Below are 18,984 nucleotides of genomic sequence, written 5' to 3'. Positions count from 1 at the left end.
GGAGTGGGTCTTAGTTCTATAGGTGGACGCCTTTTCAAGATGTCGCCATAAAGGTGGACCACGGGTGACTCTATAATGTGTTTGTACGTTATGGGTATGAAATTAAAGGTATTAAAGAGGGGTTTAAAAGAGAGTGGCCCTTAGTTGTATATGTGATGGCGTTTTTGAGATATCGACCAAACTGTGGACCAGGGGGTGACCCAGAATATCATCTGTCGGGTACCGCTAATTTATTTATATATGTAATACCACCAACAGCATTCCTGCCAAGATTCCAAGAGCTTTTGATTTCGCCCTGCAAAACTTCTTTTCATTTTCTTCTACTTAATATGGTAGGTGTCACACGCTTTTTACAAAGTTCTTTCTAAAGTTATATTTTGCATCAATAAACCAATCCAATTACCATGTTTCATCCCTTTTTTCATATTTGGTATAGAATTATGGCATTTTTTTCATTTTTCGTAATTTTCGATATCGAAAAGGTGGGCGTGATCATAGTTCGGCCATTTTTTATACAAAGATAAAATGAGTTCAGATAAGTACGTGAACTAAGTTTAGTAAAGATATATCTATTTTTGCCCAATTTATCGTGTTAACGGCCGAGCGGAAGGACAGACGGTCGACTGTGTATAAAAACTGGGCGTGGCTTCAACCGATTTTCACAAAAAACAGTTATCGTCATAGAATCTATGCCCCTACCAAATTTCACAAGGATTGGCAAATTTTTGTTCGCATTTTGTTCGTATGGCATTAAAAGTACTCTAAGCAAATTAAATGAAAAAGTGCAGAGCCACGCCCATTTTGAAATTTTCTTTTATTTTTGTATTTTGTTGCACCATATCATTACTGGAGTTGAATGTTGACATAATTTACTTATATACTATAAAGATGTTTAAGTGGGCGTGTTTTTCATCCGATTTTGCTAACTCTTATAACACATATAGTAATAGGAGTAACGTTCCTGCCAAATTTCATCATGATATCCTCAACGATTGCCAAATTACAGCTTGCAAAAATTTTAAATTACCTTCTTTTAAAAGTGGGCGGTGCCAGGCCCATTGTCCAAAATTTTACTAATTTTCTATTCTGCGTCATAAGGTCAACCCACCTACCAAGTTTCATCGCTTTATCCTTCTTTGGTAATGAATTATCGCATTTTTTCTGTTTTTCGAAATTTTCGAAATCGAAAAAGTGGGCGTGGTTATAGTCCGATTTTGTTCATTTTAAATAGCGATCGGAGATGAGTGCACGGGAACCTACATACCAAATTTCATCAAGATACCTCAAAATGTACTCAAGTTATCGTGTTAACGGACAGACGGACGGACATGGCTAAATTAATTTCTTTTTTCGCCCAGATCATTTTGATATATAGAAGTCTATATCTATCTCGATTAGTTTATGCCGTTACAGGGTACCGTTATACGAACAAAATTAATATACTCCGTGAGATCTGCTCAGCTGAGTATAAAAATTGGCAAGTTATCAACATAAATATAAATATGGTCTGCCTACCCCTCGCGTGTACTCTAATGTTAAGTTTATTTTTGAAACAAAAAAAGCAACAAATTATACCTAAAGCAATTATCATCTGCTCTTCTCTTTGATGCTTATAAGGGACGGCACTTCTATTCTGGTTTTCACAAAGTTAGGCTGTTCATTGCGCTTCAGTCGTACACTAGTCTTACCACGTATTGAGACCGCCAATGCTAAAAGCTTATTCCTCTTCAATTCCGTGGCATATGACATAACTTCTCTTTCGTCAAACCCTCATGCGCATAAATTAATACACAGCTGTAACATTTTTACGCTTTACAATTTAGATTCCAAGGCAGCCGGTTCCATGTACCGGAGCGACTCGGGTTTTTTCCTGACCAAGGGCTGTCATTTCAGTGTAACTCCATTTAATTTGTTGCGTCCCTTCCACAAATTGTCATCCTCCCAGCATATCCTTGCAGCGGAACTGCGTCATACTCTCCTGTTCCGGGAAGGTATCGAACCCAATCCGGGTCCTGCACCTGATCTGGGTACTGAGAAATGGTTTTGTTGCGTATGCCGGAAAATAATCTTTTTAGGACGGTCACACTCTTGTCAGGGTTTCACGTGCAAGGGCTGGTTGCGTCGGACAGGTTTCTAAATCTTTTGTGGCTCCTTGCTGTTCACGCCCGAAGGCGTCCCGAAGTCTGCGCCCCGCTGCTCAGCAAGCCACAACAAGTACCCGCTGCTTCTCGCGACCAATGGCGCCACCAGCGCAGAGTCGGTAGCAATGCCGGGCGTCAGCCCCCGCCACCGGCTTTTTCTTCCCCTTTTTCCGGCTCTAGCATTCGAGTAGGTCGGGGAAACATACTCTTAGTCCCTACCACCTTTGCACCGTTTGGCAGCAAAGACTACATATGTTTGCGACATCTGCCCAATGCACCTCCTCTTTTGGACGGTGCCACTTTCATAGATGTTCTGGTCTCAGCGACGGCAACCCCGACGGATTTCATCGCACCATGCTGCCAGGCCGCAACCCATCTACACCAGTTATCCCAATGCTTACCCAGGGACAGTGTTGCCATTTTGGTGCTTTAGGAGCCACATCTAGCCCTTTTTTTGCGTTTAGCTCCAAAAATTCCGGTTTAGCCCCTAGCTCTTTTTTGTCCCTCTTTAAAATGTTTGCCCCTTTTTGGCTCCAAATCTATTTCGGCAATACGTATTGTGAAATTTGTAATGTGTTTTATGTGTGTCGAAGTTTTTATTATTTGCTTCGTTATGTATTATGTTGCAACTCGGTATTCAACTGATAACAAAAACTTGAATCGATAAACTGTGTCGTGAGGTTGTATATTTGCTTTTCAGCTTGTGCAACTGCATAGTGTCACCTTCTAAGGGTTTCGACCCTTTAACTTCAGATTATAATAAATTTTTGTCTCCCGTACCTTATTTTCATTATACCTTGGAAGAATATATACGAATTAAAAAATAAGATAAATTTATAGACAAATTGATAGAAAGAAAGATACGTAATATATGTTGTGATGTTGGCTCGAGGGTAAGTTTTCACAATGAAACGAAAAAGTAGTTTTTTACGATACCAATATATTTTAGTTACTCTACGGTAACCGTCTTCAGGGTTGAAACTAATAAGAAACAAAACAAGTAAGGAAGGCTAAGTTCGGGTGTAACCGAACATTACATACTCAGCTGAGAGCTTTGGAGGCAAAATAAGGGAAAATCACCATGTATTATGTAAAATTAACATAGGGTAACCCTGGAATGTGTTTGTATGACGTGGGTATTAATTGAAAGGTATTAAATAGTATTTTAAAAGGGAGTGGGCCATAGTTCTATAGGTGGACGCCATTTCGGGATATCGCCATAAAGGTGGACCAGGTGTGACTCTAGAATGTGTTTGTACGATATGGGTATTAAATGAAAGGTGGTAATGAGTTTTTTAGGTGGACGCATTTTCGAGATATCGCCATAAAGGTGGACCAGGGGTGACTATAGAATGCGTTTCTACGATATGGGTATCAAATGAAAGGTGTTGATGATTATTTAAAAGAGAGTGGGCCTTAGTTCTATAGGTGGACGCCTTTTCGAGATATCACCATAAAGGTGGACTAGGCGTGAGTCTAGAATGTGTTTGTACGATATGTGTGCCAAATGAAAGGTGTTACCGAGTATTTTAAAAGAGATTGGGTCTTAGTTCTATAGGTGGACGCCTTTTCGAGATATCGCCATAAAGGTGAACCAGGGGTGACTCTATAATGCGTTTGTACGATATGGGTATAAATGAAATGTGTTAATGATTATTTAAAAGGGAGTGGGCCTTAAGGGGTGATTTTAGAATGCGTTTGTACGATATGGGTATCGAATGAATGGTGTTGATGATTATTTAAAAGGGAGTGGGCCTTAGTTCTATAGGTGGACGCCTTTTCAAGATATCGCCACTAAGGTGGACCAGGGGTGACTCTATAATGTGTTTGTACATTATGGGTATCAAATTAAAGGTATTAAAGAGGGGTTTAAAAGAGAGTAGCCCTTAGTTGTATATGTGAAGGCGTTTTTGATATATCGACCAAAATGTGGACCAGGGTGACGCTGAACATCATTTGTCGGGTACCGCTAATTTATTTATATATGTAATACTACGAACACTATTCCTGCCAAGATTCCAAGGGCTTTTGATTTCGCCCTGCAAAACTTTCACGCCCATTTACAAAGTTTTTTCTAAAGTTATATTTTGCATCAATAAACCAATATAATTACCATGTTTCATCCCTTTTTTCATATTTGGTATAGAATTATTGCATTTTTTTCATTTTTCGTAATTTTCTATATCGAAAAAGTGGGCGTGATCATAGTTCGTCCATTTTTTATACCAAGATAAAATGAGTTCAGATAAGAACGTGAACTAAGTTTAGTAAAGATATATCGATTTTTGCTCAAGTTATCGTGTTAACGGCCGAGCGGAAGGACAGACGGTCGACTGTGTATAAAAACTGGGCCTGGCAGGCTTCCATAACATCAATGCTAATGTATGGCTGCTAAATATTCTGGTATGAAGCGCCTTCCAAGCCCGCGTGCGCATACAATAAAAGTCGCCGAAGCGCATACTGCAGCGCATCGCTCGATCATATCAGTGCGTCGCCGTTCGGATCTTGCCTTCGCGCTATACGAACATGCGTAAAATTCGGAAGCACATACTGCAACTCATCACTCGATCATATCAGTGCATCCCCGCTCGGATGTCGCCTTCGTGCTTATGCGTAAAAATAAATAAATAATGGAAGCCGCAGCTAGGATAGGGACACACACCGTCGGCAAAGAAATTTTTATTTTCATCGACGGCCAAGCTGCCATAAAATATCTTGGCTCCTACTCATTCAATTCTGAACTAGCACTAAACTATCGCCGATCTCTACAACAGAACCGTGTATACCTCACATGGGCCCCTGAACATAGGGACATCGAGGGAAACTGCAATGCAAATGAACCCGCTAGGCAGAGAACAACCAGGCAGGTCCTTCCTGGCCAAGAACGCTTAGGTATGCCCCTGTCCACATGCAAGCGAATGCTAAAAGGGCACATCCACCGTCAAGCCGAGGAAAGATGGCTACAAAACACCGGGGTGTCAAACATCGAAAGAAACCTGGCCTAAATGGGATTCTAAAAGATCCCGTCACGTGTACAACCTAAGAAAGGATACAATTTCCACACTTGGGTGGTGGGGGGGGGGGGGGCACTAACTGGTCATTGCCTCATAGGTAGACATGCAGAAAGGTTGGGAGCGCCTTATCGTCGATGCTGTAGGAGTTGTAAAGACGACGAGGAGGAAAAAACGGTGGAACACGGCAGCGCTTTCTGGTTGCTCCATTTCTTGATAATCTGAGCCAGGTTGTGGAACATGACATCAAGGACCTGGTAGCTTTCATTAGGTCCTCAAAATGGTTCGAAGAGTAATGGTTAACGGTGTATTTTCGTGGTATCACAACGGTCCTAATACTACTGGCCTAAGTGTGCCCTCGGGCAGCCACCTCAACCTATCCTAACAAAATAAACAGCTATTTTCCCGATCTCGCCAAATCTGACATTGTCATCGACCAAATCATCGGCGACCTTATTTACAACACGGACGCGCCAAATGTCGACCATATCGAACATCCACGTTCCATGGCATCACGCTACCGACTGTCTTACACCCTAAAATCTTGGGTATGACGTTCGATCAGGATCTACATTTTTGAGAGTACGTAGCCGCAATTGTACCGAAAATCCAGAGGCGTAATAAAATCCTCAAATCTCTTTCCGGCAGCACTTGGGGTAAAGATAAATGAACGCCCGTCACCACTTGCAAAGCAATTGGCCGGTCGATTGCATGCTACGCGCCCCCGACATGATCGCCAAGCCTAAAGGTTACTCAATGGAAGAAAATACAGGCCTGCCAAAATACTGCCCTCAGAACCACTACGGGCTGTATTCTTATGTCCCCCGAACACCATATACATAATGAGGCGAGAGTATTCCCTATTAGGGAGAGAAATGAAATGCTAACCAAACAGTTTCTATTGAGTACCCAGAAACCTGGGCATCCCAACAGACATTTTATTGATGAGGCTACACCGCCCAGGGGCTTAAGGGGTCATCTCCGTAAGCATTATGAGGAAATACGGCACCTGAGAATACAACCCTGTAAAGCAAAAAAGCACAAGCAGGTCCTCAGTGGTATCCACAAACAGGCGTCGGACCTCTATGTCAGGAATTGCCCGGCAAATATGGTACTCAAAGAAAAATACCCAAAACTAGGAGAGGAGGAACGCACTCTCCCTAGGGAAACTCGCGTCACTCTAGCCCAACTTCGCGTCTCCAATATGGTCGCCAAGCCTAAACGTTACTCACTGGAAGAAAATACAGGCCTGCCAAAATACTGCTCTCAGAACCGCTACGGGCTGTCTTCTTATGTCCCCATAACACCATCTACATAATGAGGCGAGAGTATTCCCTATCAGGGAGAGAAATGAAATGCTAACCAAACAGTTTCTATTGAGTAGCCAGAAACCTGGGCTTCCCAACAGACATCTGATTGATTATGCTAGACCGCCCAGGTGCTTAAATTGTCATATCCGTAAGCATTATGAGGAAATACGGCACCTGAGAACACAACCGTATAAAGGAAAAAAGCACAAGCAGGTCCTCAGTGGTATCCACAAAAAGGCGTCGGACCTCTATGTCAGGAATTGCCCTTCAAATCTGGTACTCAAAGAAAAATACCCAAAACTAGCAGAGGAGGAACGCACTCTCCCTAGGGGAACGCGCGTCACTCAAGCTCAGCTTCGATCTGGATACTGTAACAAGTTAAACTCTTACCTATCCAGAATCAACCCTGACATACAAAATATATGTCCCGCTTGCAATGTGTCTCCACATGAAACCACCCATCTCTTAAATTGTAATGTGGAACCAACGCATCTAACACCCCTCGCACTATGGTCCGCCCCTGTTGAAACTGCGTGTTTCCTTGGACTCCCGTTAAAGGACATTGATGACAATTTGTAATTGGTCCAAACCTATTTGATGGGGCGAAGTACTGCTACAACAACGACAGCAAGCTTCGCTTTACAAAATGTAGCAATACCAAAGATTTTTGAAAGACTAAGATGTTGCATGCGCGGACTTCGGTTGAAACAGCGGAGCTTCACCAAGTTCTAGTAAGTCACTGCCACCACACCAAAAACTTTAACACAATTTTTAACATAATTTAAGCACGCAAAATGCACTAATTGGAGTTTTAGAGAGTTAAAATTTAAATTCTGAACAGATTAGCTAAAAGTGTACAAATAATTGTTAAATAATCAATACAGACATTGGTAGTTTAACAAATTCTGCTGTGGTAAGTGGTGAATGTGACCTACTAGAATTTTGTGAAGCTTGCTTCACACAATTTTTCGTCCCTGTAACATCTCTATCTTAAATTATATCTAGCAATACACTCAAACAGCAGACTTCGGTCAGGTGCAGAGTTCAGCTTAACAACAATAGGCATATTGTTAGTGTTATTCATTTCACTATTCCTAAGCAATCTAAAGAATCACGCAACGGTGATGGGTCGAGACTTTTTGTATACAAATCAGGCAAACTCTCTTCGTTTGTGTGTGGAATGCCATTAATTATGCTGTCAGTCGCGACTGCGCTTCTCTCTAGCTCTTTAAAGGGCTTTCTAGTAACAACAATTAAATTGCCCAAAGTATCAATCTCAATAGTAGATGTTTCTAGTACAGTCACCCTTTCCTGTATTGTTGGTAGGCATTGTGTTAGGTTTGCAGTCACAGCTCCCAGTTCACCTATTTTCTGCATTACTGTTCCCTCGGACTCACTTATGGGTTTTCTCATCACTGCTGTCAGCTCTTCGATAATACTAACTCTTTGCTCATCCATTTTGCGCTCAAATCTGTCATCCAGTAGTGTATTCGGCGGGGTATAAAGTATGCGAGTAGAATTTCAGCGAACTTGAGGTGCCTTAGTAATAGTTTGCACGTATGTATCAGCTAGAATCCCTTCAACAAATGCGCGGATAAATACAGGTGACAATATGTAGGTGCAGCACCAATTTTAAGGAAATTTAAATTTTATTTATAGGTACACTAGCGAAAAAACTCTAAAGCACCACGCAAACACGTCTTACTCACACAATGCAATCCGCGGTTTTGCACTTTCACCGGCGATGTGGACATTACAATGTCTTAGAGTATTAGGTAAGTTATTAACACACAGTACACCCTGAGTACAGGTACAAAATTAGTCCTATTGCCACCAACACACGCAGTCTGAGATCTGTCAACAAGATAAAACCTAATCAAAGCACCTATGTACATGACTAGAGAAATTAAAATAAATGTTAACTTCCAACATAAAGGCCCATGATCTACTGAGTCAAATGCCTTGGAATGGTCGAGTATGGTTAGATAAGCTATATTATTACCATCCATTTCCAACCGGATGCCTTCTATAACATCCAATAGCGTGGAAGCGCAACTTCGCTTGGGTCGAAAACCGGACTGACAGTCCGTGAGAAATCTATTTATATGCACGTAAGACATTATTTGGTTATGCATGATATGACAATCACTTTTGACAGAAATGGTAAGATAGCAATGGGTCTGAAAAAAGTTCACTCGACACTCGTGTCCAGATACACATCAATAAGAAGTTTATTACAATCTGAAAACGTCTAAACAAACACATATTCTACGGAATCACCCTTTCTAAAAACACAACGTAATCCATAGTGAAATATCAGCTCTGAATAGTTGGTTACCATTTACTTTCAACTAACATTTACTGTGGCGTGAACTTCAATTGGCGAATTCTCAAAGAGGAATCTAAATTCATCAATCTTTTTATACAGGCTTTGGGCATTTATGTGGAATATATTCACGCAACATAGTATAGGTAGTCTTTAAAACTAATAGCATAAACATTGAAGGCACTAAAAAACAGGAACACTGCTACATAAAAAACTCAAACAAGAATAATTTACATTTATTGAGTAGGCTATTGACGAAAACGACATAAGGAGATAAGAATTATACATAGAAAAACAGTATGATTCAATTACTAGAGGTTTGTTCTCCAATGATGACAGAGCTTTGACAATCCCAAATTTAAAAATCTGGTCGGGTTGCTATTACGAAGTAAGGAAAATGGGGGAATCATTCAATGCCCTTCAGTGAAAATTTTAGTAGAAAAGTACCTTTAGTAATATATTAGTAGTGATAATGAATTTATAATTGAATTGATAAAAAGTTATATTGGTTTGGTCATTCTTTCAGAATTTGTTTGAAGAATGCTGTATGTCAGAATTTTATTCAAAAACAAACACTATCTCAAAATTTGTTTGAAAAACTCCCTATCTGAGCATAAGTTTAATGCATTTTGCCGTAAGAGGGAGTTACTGAAAAGCATTCTGAGATAAAATGTTCTTCAACCTAATTCTGATATAGGACGTTTTTGCGCCAAATCCTGAAATGGGAAATTTTTTAAAAATATTTTGAGATAGGACGATTTCGAACTGGCAGCCGACATGGGGTGATACTCTACTCAGCAGCCGCAATGAAGTGACAAAAACAAAAAAAAAAAAAAAAAAAACAAAGAGACTGGGTTATTGTCTTAGAATTTTCTTGGAATATAGTTCAGAACCCGATGACAATGCAATAATAAGAAAAACACTCCGATAGGTGGCGCATGGATCGAAATATTTAAAAAAAATCGTATTTGTGGTCCGATTTGGCTCATATTTGGAACACATAATACATACATGAATAGAAAGCGACATATGAAAAAAAATCGCGGCCAGGTGGCGCAACGATCGACATATTGAATAAAATAATTGAAAAAAATGTTTAAGTTGAACGGTTTTTTTTAAAACAATACTTACATGAAGTAATAATAATACTAAAAGCTAGAAAATAATTAGGTAGGTCGTAGGTACTAGTCATCACACTCCTCATCAATCTAGGGCATTGATCAGACAATTAAATAAAAGTGTTGGGCGCGTGAAATTTCTAAAAATGTGAGGTGTAGCATAACCTAATTAAGGTTCATTTGGTCTTATATATGACTATCAATAGAAATTTGTCGCGTCCAACGCTTTTATTTAATTGTCTGTCTGATCAACGCCCTAGAGTGATGAGAGTGTGACGACTATTACGTAAGACCTACCTAATTATTTTCTAGCTTTTAGTATTATTATTACTTCATGTAAGTATTGTTTTCAATAAAACCGTTTAACTAAACAAATTTTTTTTAATCATTTTATTCTTGTAGAAGAACTGAGGATGCTAATACACCTTTCTGTGTATTTCATTTAGACAAGGAAAGAACTTTTTATGATCACTGCCACAATCACGGCCCACTGACCGCTTGGCCTGTATCTGAGATAATGGGGACTCCTTTTAACAGCATTTGCGGAGCTGCGGCGAGGAGGGTAGCAGCAATTGGAGAATTAGGAGAAATGTGCATCAAAATAGCGCCCGTGGGCTACTTGGACTCGCCTCTTGATATCCGGGCGGCACAGCAACCAACCAACCAAATGTTTATGTTTGACTACTCGTATGCATTTACATTACATCATCAATCAAAATTCAAAAATAACAGTCTGTAGATAATCCCGAAAAATTCAAGGATTGCAATAGATCTTCGGAGCTCGATGTCTTAGTGATGATAGGTGGATGGTAGAGTTGCCACAAGTTGCAGTACACTGTGCCATCTACCGTTCAGTAGTAGCAAACTAATTATTAAACCATCTATAGTTTAATAGAAGACTACTACAATTTGATCTTCCCATGATATTTTTGTTCGGGTTTTCAGTGCGATTTTAAATTGCAGTTAAAGTTGACTACAATTCTATTTTGGCAAATTTCACACTCAATAAAAATTGCACTTCGCCGCCTAGAAGTTAACACACAAAACACACAGTTTTTTGTTTTGTTTTGTTTTGTTTTGTTTTTTGTAGGTCCCGTCCGGCCAATTTGTAGGAAAAAAGCAAGAGGAGCACGACGCAAATTGGAAGAGAAGCTCGGCCTTAGATCTCTTCGGAGGTGGTCGCGCCTTACGTTTATTTTTTTATAACATCTATCCCCAATTTATTTCCCCATTTTTGGCGAAAATTGTGGAAAATGAATTTTGTCAACATATCTATACATTGGAAAGATAAAATATGATACATACTCTTCATTAAAAAAATGTTTCAAATAGTACAACAACGGATCTGCTATGGTACCTCAAATGTTTAAAACAGAAAAATCTCAAAACGTAAATTTCGAAGAAGAGCTATTTTTCCACGGAACTCCTCAATTGCGTTCTTGTAACCATCCTAATCTATATACATACATATATATGCAATACAATAGCTCAACATCATTGGCGGGATACAAAATTATAGTGTCGGATAATAAGTAAATATCCCACCAATATGATAAGCATTATCTCTGTTTGCTCCGAAAAGGAAGAATAGCGGTCGTTTGATTTGTCCACAAAACAACTTTGTTTGGAAGCCAGTAGATATATGAATATCTATATGTGTAGGTTTTGTGAGTAATTAGGCAAAATAATAGCCAAATAAAAGGCAACATACGCCTTAAAGTCACCATACATGCTATTTATCGGGCAAATTCATTTTTAGCGCAACTATCTCAATTGTTTGTTCATATAAGATATATGTATACGAGATCTGTTCCCTACATAATTCATATCTTTATATTTTAAAAAATGATTAAAAATACTAATCGTTCGATGTATTCTTGTAAATCGAGTGCATCATTTAAGTTACGAACTGAAATTTTCTGGGACATCAATGACGTGATTATACCATTTGTAAACGAGTTCGACGAATTTGACGAATGGGTTGATGGCCATCACCGTCTGGTATATTCAGCATCTAATGAGTATGCCAAAAAGCATTTATCAGGATGGGCAATGAGAAACACAAATAATCATAATGTTAATATATTAAAGAAAAGCTGTTTAGGCGTACTGTTTTGTTCGGCCAAATGTAGTTTGCCCAGCGGTAAAACCATTAATCTGCGTCCGGCAATTTGTGATAAAGCACGTCGTAAGCAGCAGGGAAGGCCTTGCCCCAACAGGTAATAATGATCTTATTAAGATATAATGTTAAGAGCCAGATAGTTTATGGAAATAACATAGGGTTAAAAAGAAACCAAAACTGAAAATACCTGGGAAATGATACCGTATTTCAAGTAGATCTTGAAAATGTAGGAATTACTGCATACCAGATTTTTTTCTGTTTTTCGTACCTTTGAACTCTTGCTAGCCTATAACTTTTTTGGCTATAAACCGATTTTAAGTTTCTATTCGGATCACATAACGAAATTTAAATCTTTCTAAAGGTGTATATATCAACTAGGACAATATAACACAACTGTGAAAATTTTCCCAATGAAGAAATTTTTTAAAAATTTTTGGGATTTGTCAAATTTGGTGCTATCTGTATGAATTGATTTATAGGAAAACTATAAATTAATTATGAGTTCATTAAGTATTCATGGTAGCTTAACACTGGTAAATAATAATTGTTATTCAATTATTATTTTGGGTTTATTGGGAAAAACTGAAAAGAAGGAAACATTTACTGGCATATTGCCAGGGCCGGATTAATCAACTGAATCAACTGAAAATAAATTTTGCTCAAATAAATAAAACTCAATTGACCGCATTCAAAAGGCGACGACCGACAAACTAGACAAGGTTCCTAAAAAGGGCATTTCCGACACATTTGACAAATTGTATGAGCGTGTATCGAAGTGAAAGGAGAGTATATTGAATAATAAAAAATGTTTATAACTTTTCTTCAGTTGGAAGGTCATACTGGTGAAAGTCTAGCGAATCAAAATTTGAAGTTTCTTACTGAAGACGGTGGTTTAGATATTCAAAATTGTAGAGGACAATAATATGGCAATGCATTAAACATGTCCCGGAAGTATAAAGGTGTGCAAGCAAGACTATTGAGTTTGAATGAAAATGCGATCTATGTTCCCTGTTCCGCGCATTTCCTTAATTTGTTTGGAGAGCATGCTGTGAAGTGCTGTTTTTATGCAGTAGATTTTTTCGCCATTATGCAGACATTATATAATTTTTTTCCACTTCCACCTATCGTTGGGGCGTATTAAAAAATAAAATAAACAATGAGAAAAGACATTGTCAACTATACGCTGGCAAGAACATTCGAATGCGACGAATGCAGATTACGATTCATTTGATATCATATAAGAGGCTCTAGAAATCATAGCTGATGATGAAAATCTGATACTCGTTATGAGGCGACGTGTATCGCGAATAAAATGCAAAAATTTGAATTTGGTTTCATGTTGTTTTTATGGAACTCTGTTTTGACTGCTATTCGTTCAGTGAGTAAGTCATTGCAAAGTGAAAAAGCAGATTGGCAAACGTGTGGGTTTTTGTACGGCTTGTTAGAAGAGAGTTTAGTTTCATTCCGTGAAAATTTCAATGATTTCGAGGAAAAAACAAAACAATTATAACCTGGCGTAGGTTATACAGAAATGGTAAAACGTACTCGTCGTAGAAAAAATCAACCTAATGACGGAAATGCTCCAGAAGTCCAGATGTAGAATTTTCGCCTCGCGATGATTTTAGGACAAAAGGTTTCCTCGAAATCATCGACAATCATCACAGTGAAATCAAACGATGTGCAAAAGTGTATATGGAAGTTTCAGAGAGATTTTCATTTCTCATCAACTTTTCTCTAAGTGATGGAGACCTCCACGAAGCTATAAATAACTTAGTTCGTTTTTATTCTAGATATTTGGAAGAATTTTTCATTGAAATGAAACAATTCCAAAGTTACGTGAACTCCAGATACCCTGATGCACAAAAAACTCATACTCATTTGTATAAGATTCTAATGGAAAATCAATTAGCCTATGTATTTTCTAACACAGAAATTGCTCTTCGGATTTTTTTAACATTAATGATCACAAATTGTTATGCTGAACGATCCTTCTGGCAGTTAAAAAGATTCAAAGCTGCTGAAAGAGCTACAACGCGACAAGAGCGACTCGAGATGTCAGGTATACTTTGCATTGAGTCAGATTTATTGAACAAAATCGATATTGATGATATAATTGATGAATTTGCCGAAAACAAATGTAGAAAATGACCTGTTTAAAACGTAGATAGTAATTTTATTGATATTATTACATTGTGACACTAAAATTTTTATGAAAGATATATGTAAGTTGGTATTTTTTAATCGAAAAAAGAAGGGAGGGGACGTGAAAAAAGGGCCCCGTTGAGGGTTAATCCGGCCCTGCATATTGCGAAGGTACCATTTCGAAAACCGCCACGTCATCATCGGCGGGCAATTTCGTAATGTTTTTATTTATTTCAACAGATTTCACCGGGGATCAAACCATGGTTAAACTGTTGAAATCACAATCGCCTAACCATTGGGCTATTGTGTTGTATTTGCTTTCCTTGCTAATTTCAGTTTTATCCCATTTTCACGCTCTCGCACAATTTGAGATATTCTGTCTTTACATTAATTTGTACCAGGCGCGCTTTTTTGTTATTGTTATTGTACCACTCCTCTTCACTGTAGAAGATTTTTTGTGTACTATTTTGAAACTCGTGCTCAGTTTATATAGTTATATGTTTGTATGTTTAATAGTGTGTTCAATTTTAGTTAAGATAAGAATTAATGAGCTGAACAACGGTATATAATAATTGTTATTGAAATTATTTTGGTTTTATTGGTAAAAACTGAAAAGAAGGAAACATTTCCTGGCATATTGCGATGGTACCATTTCAAAAACCGCCACATCATCATCGTCAGACAATTGCTTATTATTTTTATTTATTTAAGCAGGTTTCACCGTCAATCGAACCACGGTCAAACTGCTGAAATCACAATCACCTAACCATTGGGCTATTGTGTTGTATTTGCTTTATTTGCTAATTTCAGTTTTATCCAATTTTCACGCTCTCGCACAATTTGAGACATTCTGTCTTTACATTAGTATTCATTGAGTCATCGAGCTCTGGATCACGACCAAATCTCATTGGAACGATCAGGATCAGCTCTATGAGAGTTGGCAGCACTCAACGAATGTGTACACATAATAGGGTGCCTTGTATTTTCAACTTTTTTCCCGAATCGCTCCATAAAATTTTACTCAAAAAGTATAAACAAATTATCAAACTAATAACAAGTATTATTAGATCTTTAACTATGCCACAAATGCTATTATTTTACATATAAAATTGTATGGGATTTTGCACTTAAAAGACCTTGAGTACTAATGATTAACAAAGGGGTCGGCAGTTAAAATACGTTGAAAAATGTCGGGAGAGGTATCAAAAGAAATGCTTTGAACTAAATAACTTTCATCCAAAGCCTGATATTAAAAATTATACTTCTGTCAGGAGCTTTGTGCAAAAAGCATTTGCACGTTATGTTGTGGTTCTTGTATTTTTCATAAAAAAATTTATAATTTTCCTAACAAGATTTAAAATAAATGTAAATTTTATGGCCTTAATAATTCGTTTTCAGACTTAAAGTTTAAATTTATAGGCTTTCGAGTTGCTACAAAATATTGCTGTCAAAAATTTTTCAAGAAAAACTAAATTAGAAGAGAGCCACCCTGAACTGCACCAGATAGTTATCGGGATCACAACGTTGTTGTTGCATTTGCGTGTTAAATTTCTATCCATATCTGGATGATGCTTCACTGAAACGTAACTATTATGATTAATAAAAATAAAAATAAGCTTTATTTGACCAATATGTGCTTTAGTGCAAGTCAAAAGACTCCACTAGTACAACCCGACGTTTCGCTAGTCATCTTAGCATCCTCAGGGGTGAAATAAATTTATTTCAATTATTTTTCCCATATCAATCAACAACAACAACATTATAATATGTAACATAAAAAAAAATAGTTAAGAATTAAATATGTAAACCTTACTGATTAATATCACAATTGTATATGGAGCACTTACAATTTTTGTATACGTTAATATGTTATTCTTACATATTGCACTTAACTTTATCATCAATATATATATTTTAATTTAAATTAAATTAATTTAGTCAACAAATTTTTATGTTGATAACCGTTTGTTTGGGTACACTTATTAAATGTGGTTAATTGTTCAATTGGACTTTGATTCATGTATGTTTGTTTGTATGTATGTAGGTTGTTTCATATGCATAACAGATAAGCCGAAGAAATGTCATCTGTGTCTTCTTTCTGTTTACTGTTCTGTTTCTGTTTTGTAATATCCTTAAACTCTCTATTGTGAATCAAACCTTTTCCCGTTTCTCTTTGTCTAAAATTTTTGCGTTATGGAGATCAGCTGTATGGCCGGTTGCTGTGGTATGTTGCGATAATGCAGTGCCATTTTTGTTTTTCCTTATGTCAGTGTCGTGTTCTTTTAGACGAACGCCTAGTGCGCGTTTTGTTGTACCTATGTATATTTTATTGCATGTTTGGTTGTCATATCCTTTACATGCTATTTCGTACACAATGTTATTTTGTTGTGTAGTTGGAACTGGGCTTTTAGTTTTTGTGAAAATAGCAGACAAAGTTTGGTTAGATTTGTAGGCGAAGCATATGTTGTTGTTGGTTTTTGGTATGCTTTTTTCTATGTTGTCTGTTAACCTAGGTATGTATGTTACGCTGTAATATTGTTTTTGTTGGGCATTGATATTAGCTGTTGGGTTGTTGTTAGTTACGTATTTTATTTGCGTTTTCTTTTTTTCAATTAAATTTTGTATTAGACCGTAAGCGTAATTGTTTTTTCTCAATACTTTGGTTATTTTGTTAATGTTAACGTCCCAGAATTTTTCATTGCTGATTTTTAACACTTTGTGGATTAGGTTTTTGGCCGTGTTAACCTTATATTTAAGTGGTTATGCTGATAAGTAATTAATCAGTCGTCCCGATGAAGTGGGTTTAGTATACCAATCTAGTTCAAGATCTTGGTTTTTTCTGTGGATGCGCGTATTAAAAAGGGGATGCTGCCATTATTTTCTATTTCCACAGTAAACTTAAGTTTATTGTGATACTTGTTAAATCTCTCCTCTTTACAATGGGAAAGACGTCGTCCACATACTTAGTTAGAAATGATATGTTTATGTTATATTTTTTTTTTAGTTCGGACATGCTATCTTTTAGCAGGTTGTCCATAACTATGTCAGCTATGGTTGGGGAGAGCGGATTACCCATCGGCATTCCAAACGTTTGGCCGTATAGCTTCTCATCCCACATGAAATAATTATTTTTCAGTAGGCAAAAATGAAGTATGTCTAAGAATTGTTTTTTTTTTGTTATTTTAGTTATTTTTGTAATTTCATCCCATTTCTTCAAAATTATTTTTATGGCACGCATCGCAGGTATATTGGTAAATAGGGACACCACATCAAAATACACTAGTATGTCGTTATCACTAACGCTTTGCAACGACAGCCTGTCTTCATGCTGGCTGGAATGAATGGCAGCGTGTATATGTGACTATGTGTTTATGAGTTCTGTGTCCAGGTCCATGCCTTAGCCGCGATGTTGCACTTCACATAATATTAACATAATAACATTAACATTGACAGCATTGTAACTATAGTAACACAATGTTGCAACGGAAATAAGATGTTGCGGTTGGCATCATGTTGTTATAATAAGTAAAATGTCACCATGTTGCTAACAACGTAGCAGCATTGACGAATGCCATGTACCTACAGATGTGTTTGTTCTGTTCAGGTGTGTATGAGGATGTGTATTTGTGCAAGGCTATGAGCGTGTGAATGCAGTAGTGTGAGCGGACAAGGCACGAACCAAATGTATATGTGTAGGTGTTCGTTTTGTGGAGCGGTAAGTGTATGAATGTATGAGTGTGTGGGTGCATAATTGAAAATACGGGAAAACCGAAAGATAGCTTTGCACGTTAGTTCTGCTTACTCCAAGCTGGAAAAAGAAGCGGTAAAGATGGGTTTGATGGTGAATGAGGACAAAACGAAGTACCTGCTGTCATCGAGCAAAGAGTCAGCGCATATGCGCCTTGGCAACCACGCTACTGTTGGCAGCCATAATTTCGAAATAGTAAAAGACTTCGTTTATTTGGGAACCAGCATCAACATTAGCAACAACATCAGCACTGAAATCCAGCGAAGAATCAATCTTGCCAATAAATGCTACTTTGGACTAGGTAGGCAATTGAAAAGTAAAGTCCTCTCTCGGCGAACGAAAATCATACTCTACAAGTCACTTATCGTACCCGTCCTGCTATATGGGGCAGAAGCATGGACCATGACAACAGCAGATGAAGCGGCTTTGGGAGTGTTCGAGAGAAAAGTTCTTCGAAAGATTTATGGACCTCTACGCGTTGGCGATGGCGAGTACCGAAGAAGATTTAATGATGAGCTGTACGAGCTATACGCAGACATCAACATAGTCCAGCGAATTAAAACGCAGCGGCTGCGCTGGCTAGGCCATGTTATGCGAATGAAAGATGATGCTCCGGCCAGGAAAGTGTTTCTATCGGAAACCGCCTATGGAAGCAGAGGTAGAGGGCGGCCCCCACTCCGTTGGAAGGACCAGGTGGAAAACGATTTAAACTCCCTTGGTGTGACCAATTGGCGCCGGTTGGCGGAGCGAAGGAGCGACTGGCGCGCCTTGTTGGACGGCCATAACCGTTTAGACGGTTAAGCGCCAATTAAGTAAGAAAGTAAGTAAGCTCTGCACGTATAGGCCAAAATTTTCCGTTCTAAGTAACGTTCTCTGCCACGGCGGTAACTATAGAAGGGTGCAACTTTAGGCAACGGACAAAGTATTACTTTATCAGTGCCCAGTGTGAGTGAGTTAATATTTAAAAGTTTGTGCCCCGAAAAATATTTAAAAAGGTTTGAAGTGCGCGGCTTAAAGCGAAACAAAAAAAAAACAAAAGATTTGTTGTGCGCGAATAAAAGCGAAA

At 38.0% G+C, this 18,984-nt stretch overlaps 1 protein-coding gene across 2 annotated transcripts in view; it reads left to right on the top strand.

Annotated features, from left to right (window-relative positions):
• The first annotated feature begins 11,712 nt into the window (after window positions 1-11,712).
• The window catches only part of gcm (glial cells missing), a 209,767-nt gene continuing 202,495 nt past the window's right edge, over window positions 11,713-18,984 (top strand). Inside the window, exons 1-2 of one of the 2 annotated variants that reach the window (XM_067766098.1) lie at window positions 11,713-11,927; window positions 12,003-12,125. In XM_067766098.1, the coding sequence (XP_067622199.1) occupies window positions 11,752-11,927; window positions 12,003-12,125 (299 nt within the window). In that variant the 5' untranslated portion in view covers window positions 11,713-11,751. Of the gene's footprint in view, window positions 12,126-18,984 lie in introns of both variants that reach the window. The other variant, XM_067766097.1, reaches the window with a different exon arrangement.

The sequence above is a fragment of the Eurosta solidaginis genome, chromosome 2 (genome assembly GCF_040869045.1).
Source record: "Eurosta solidaginis isolate ZX-2024a chromosome 2, ASM4086904v1, whole genome shotgun sequence".
Lineage (NCBI taxonomy): Eukaryota > Metazoa > Arthropoda > Insecta > Diptera > Tephritidae > Eurosta > Eurosta solidaginis.
Note: the sequence above shows the minus strand (reverse complement) of the source record. Positions and strands in the feature narration are given on the sequence as shown.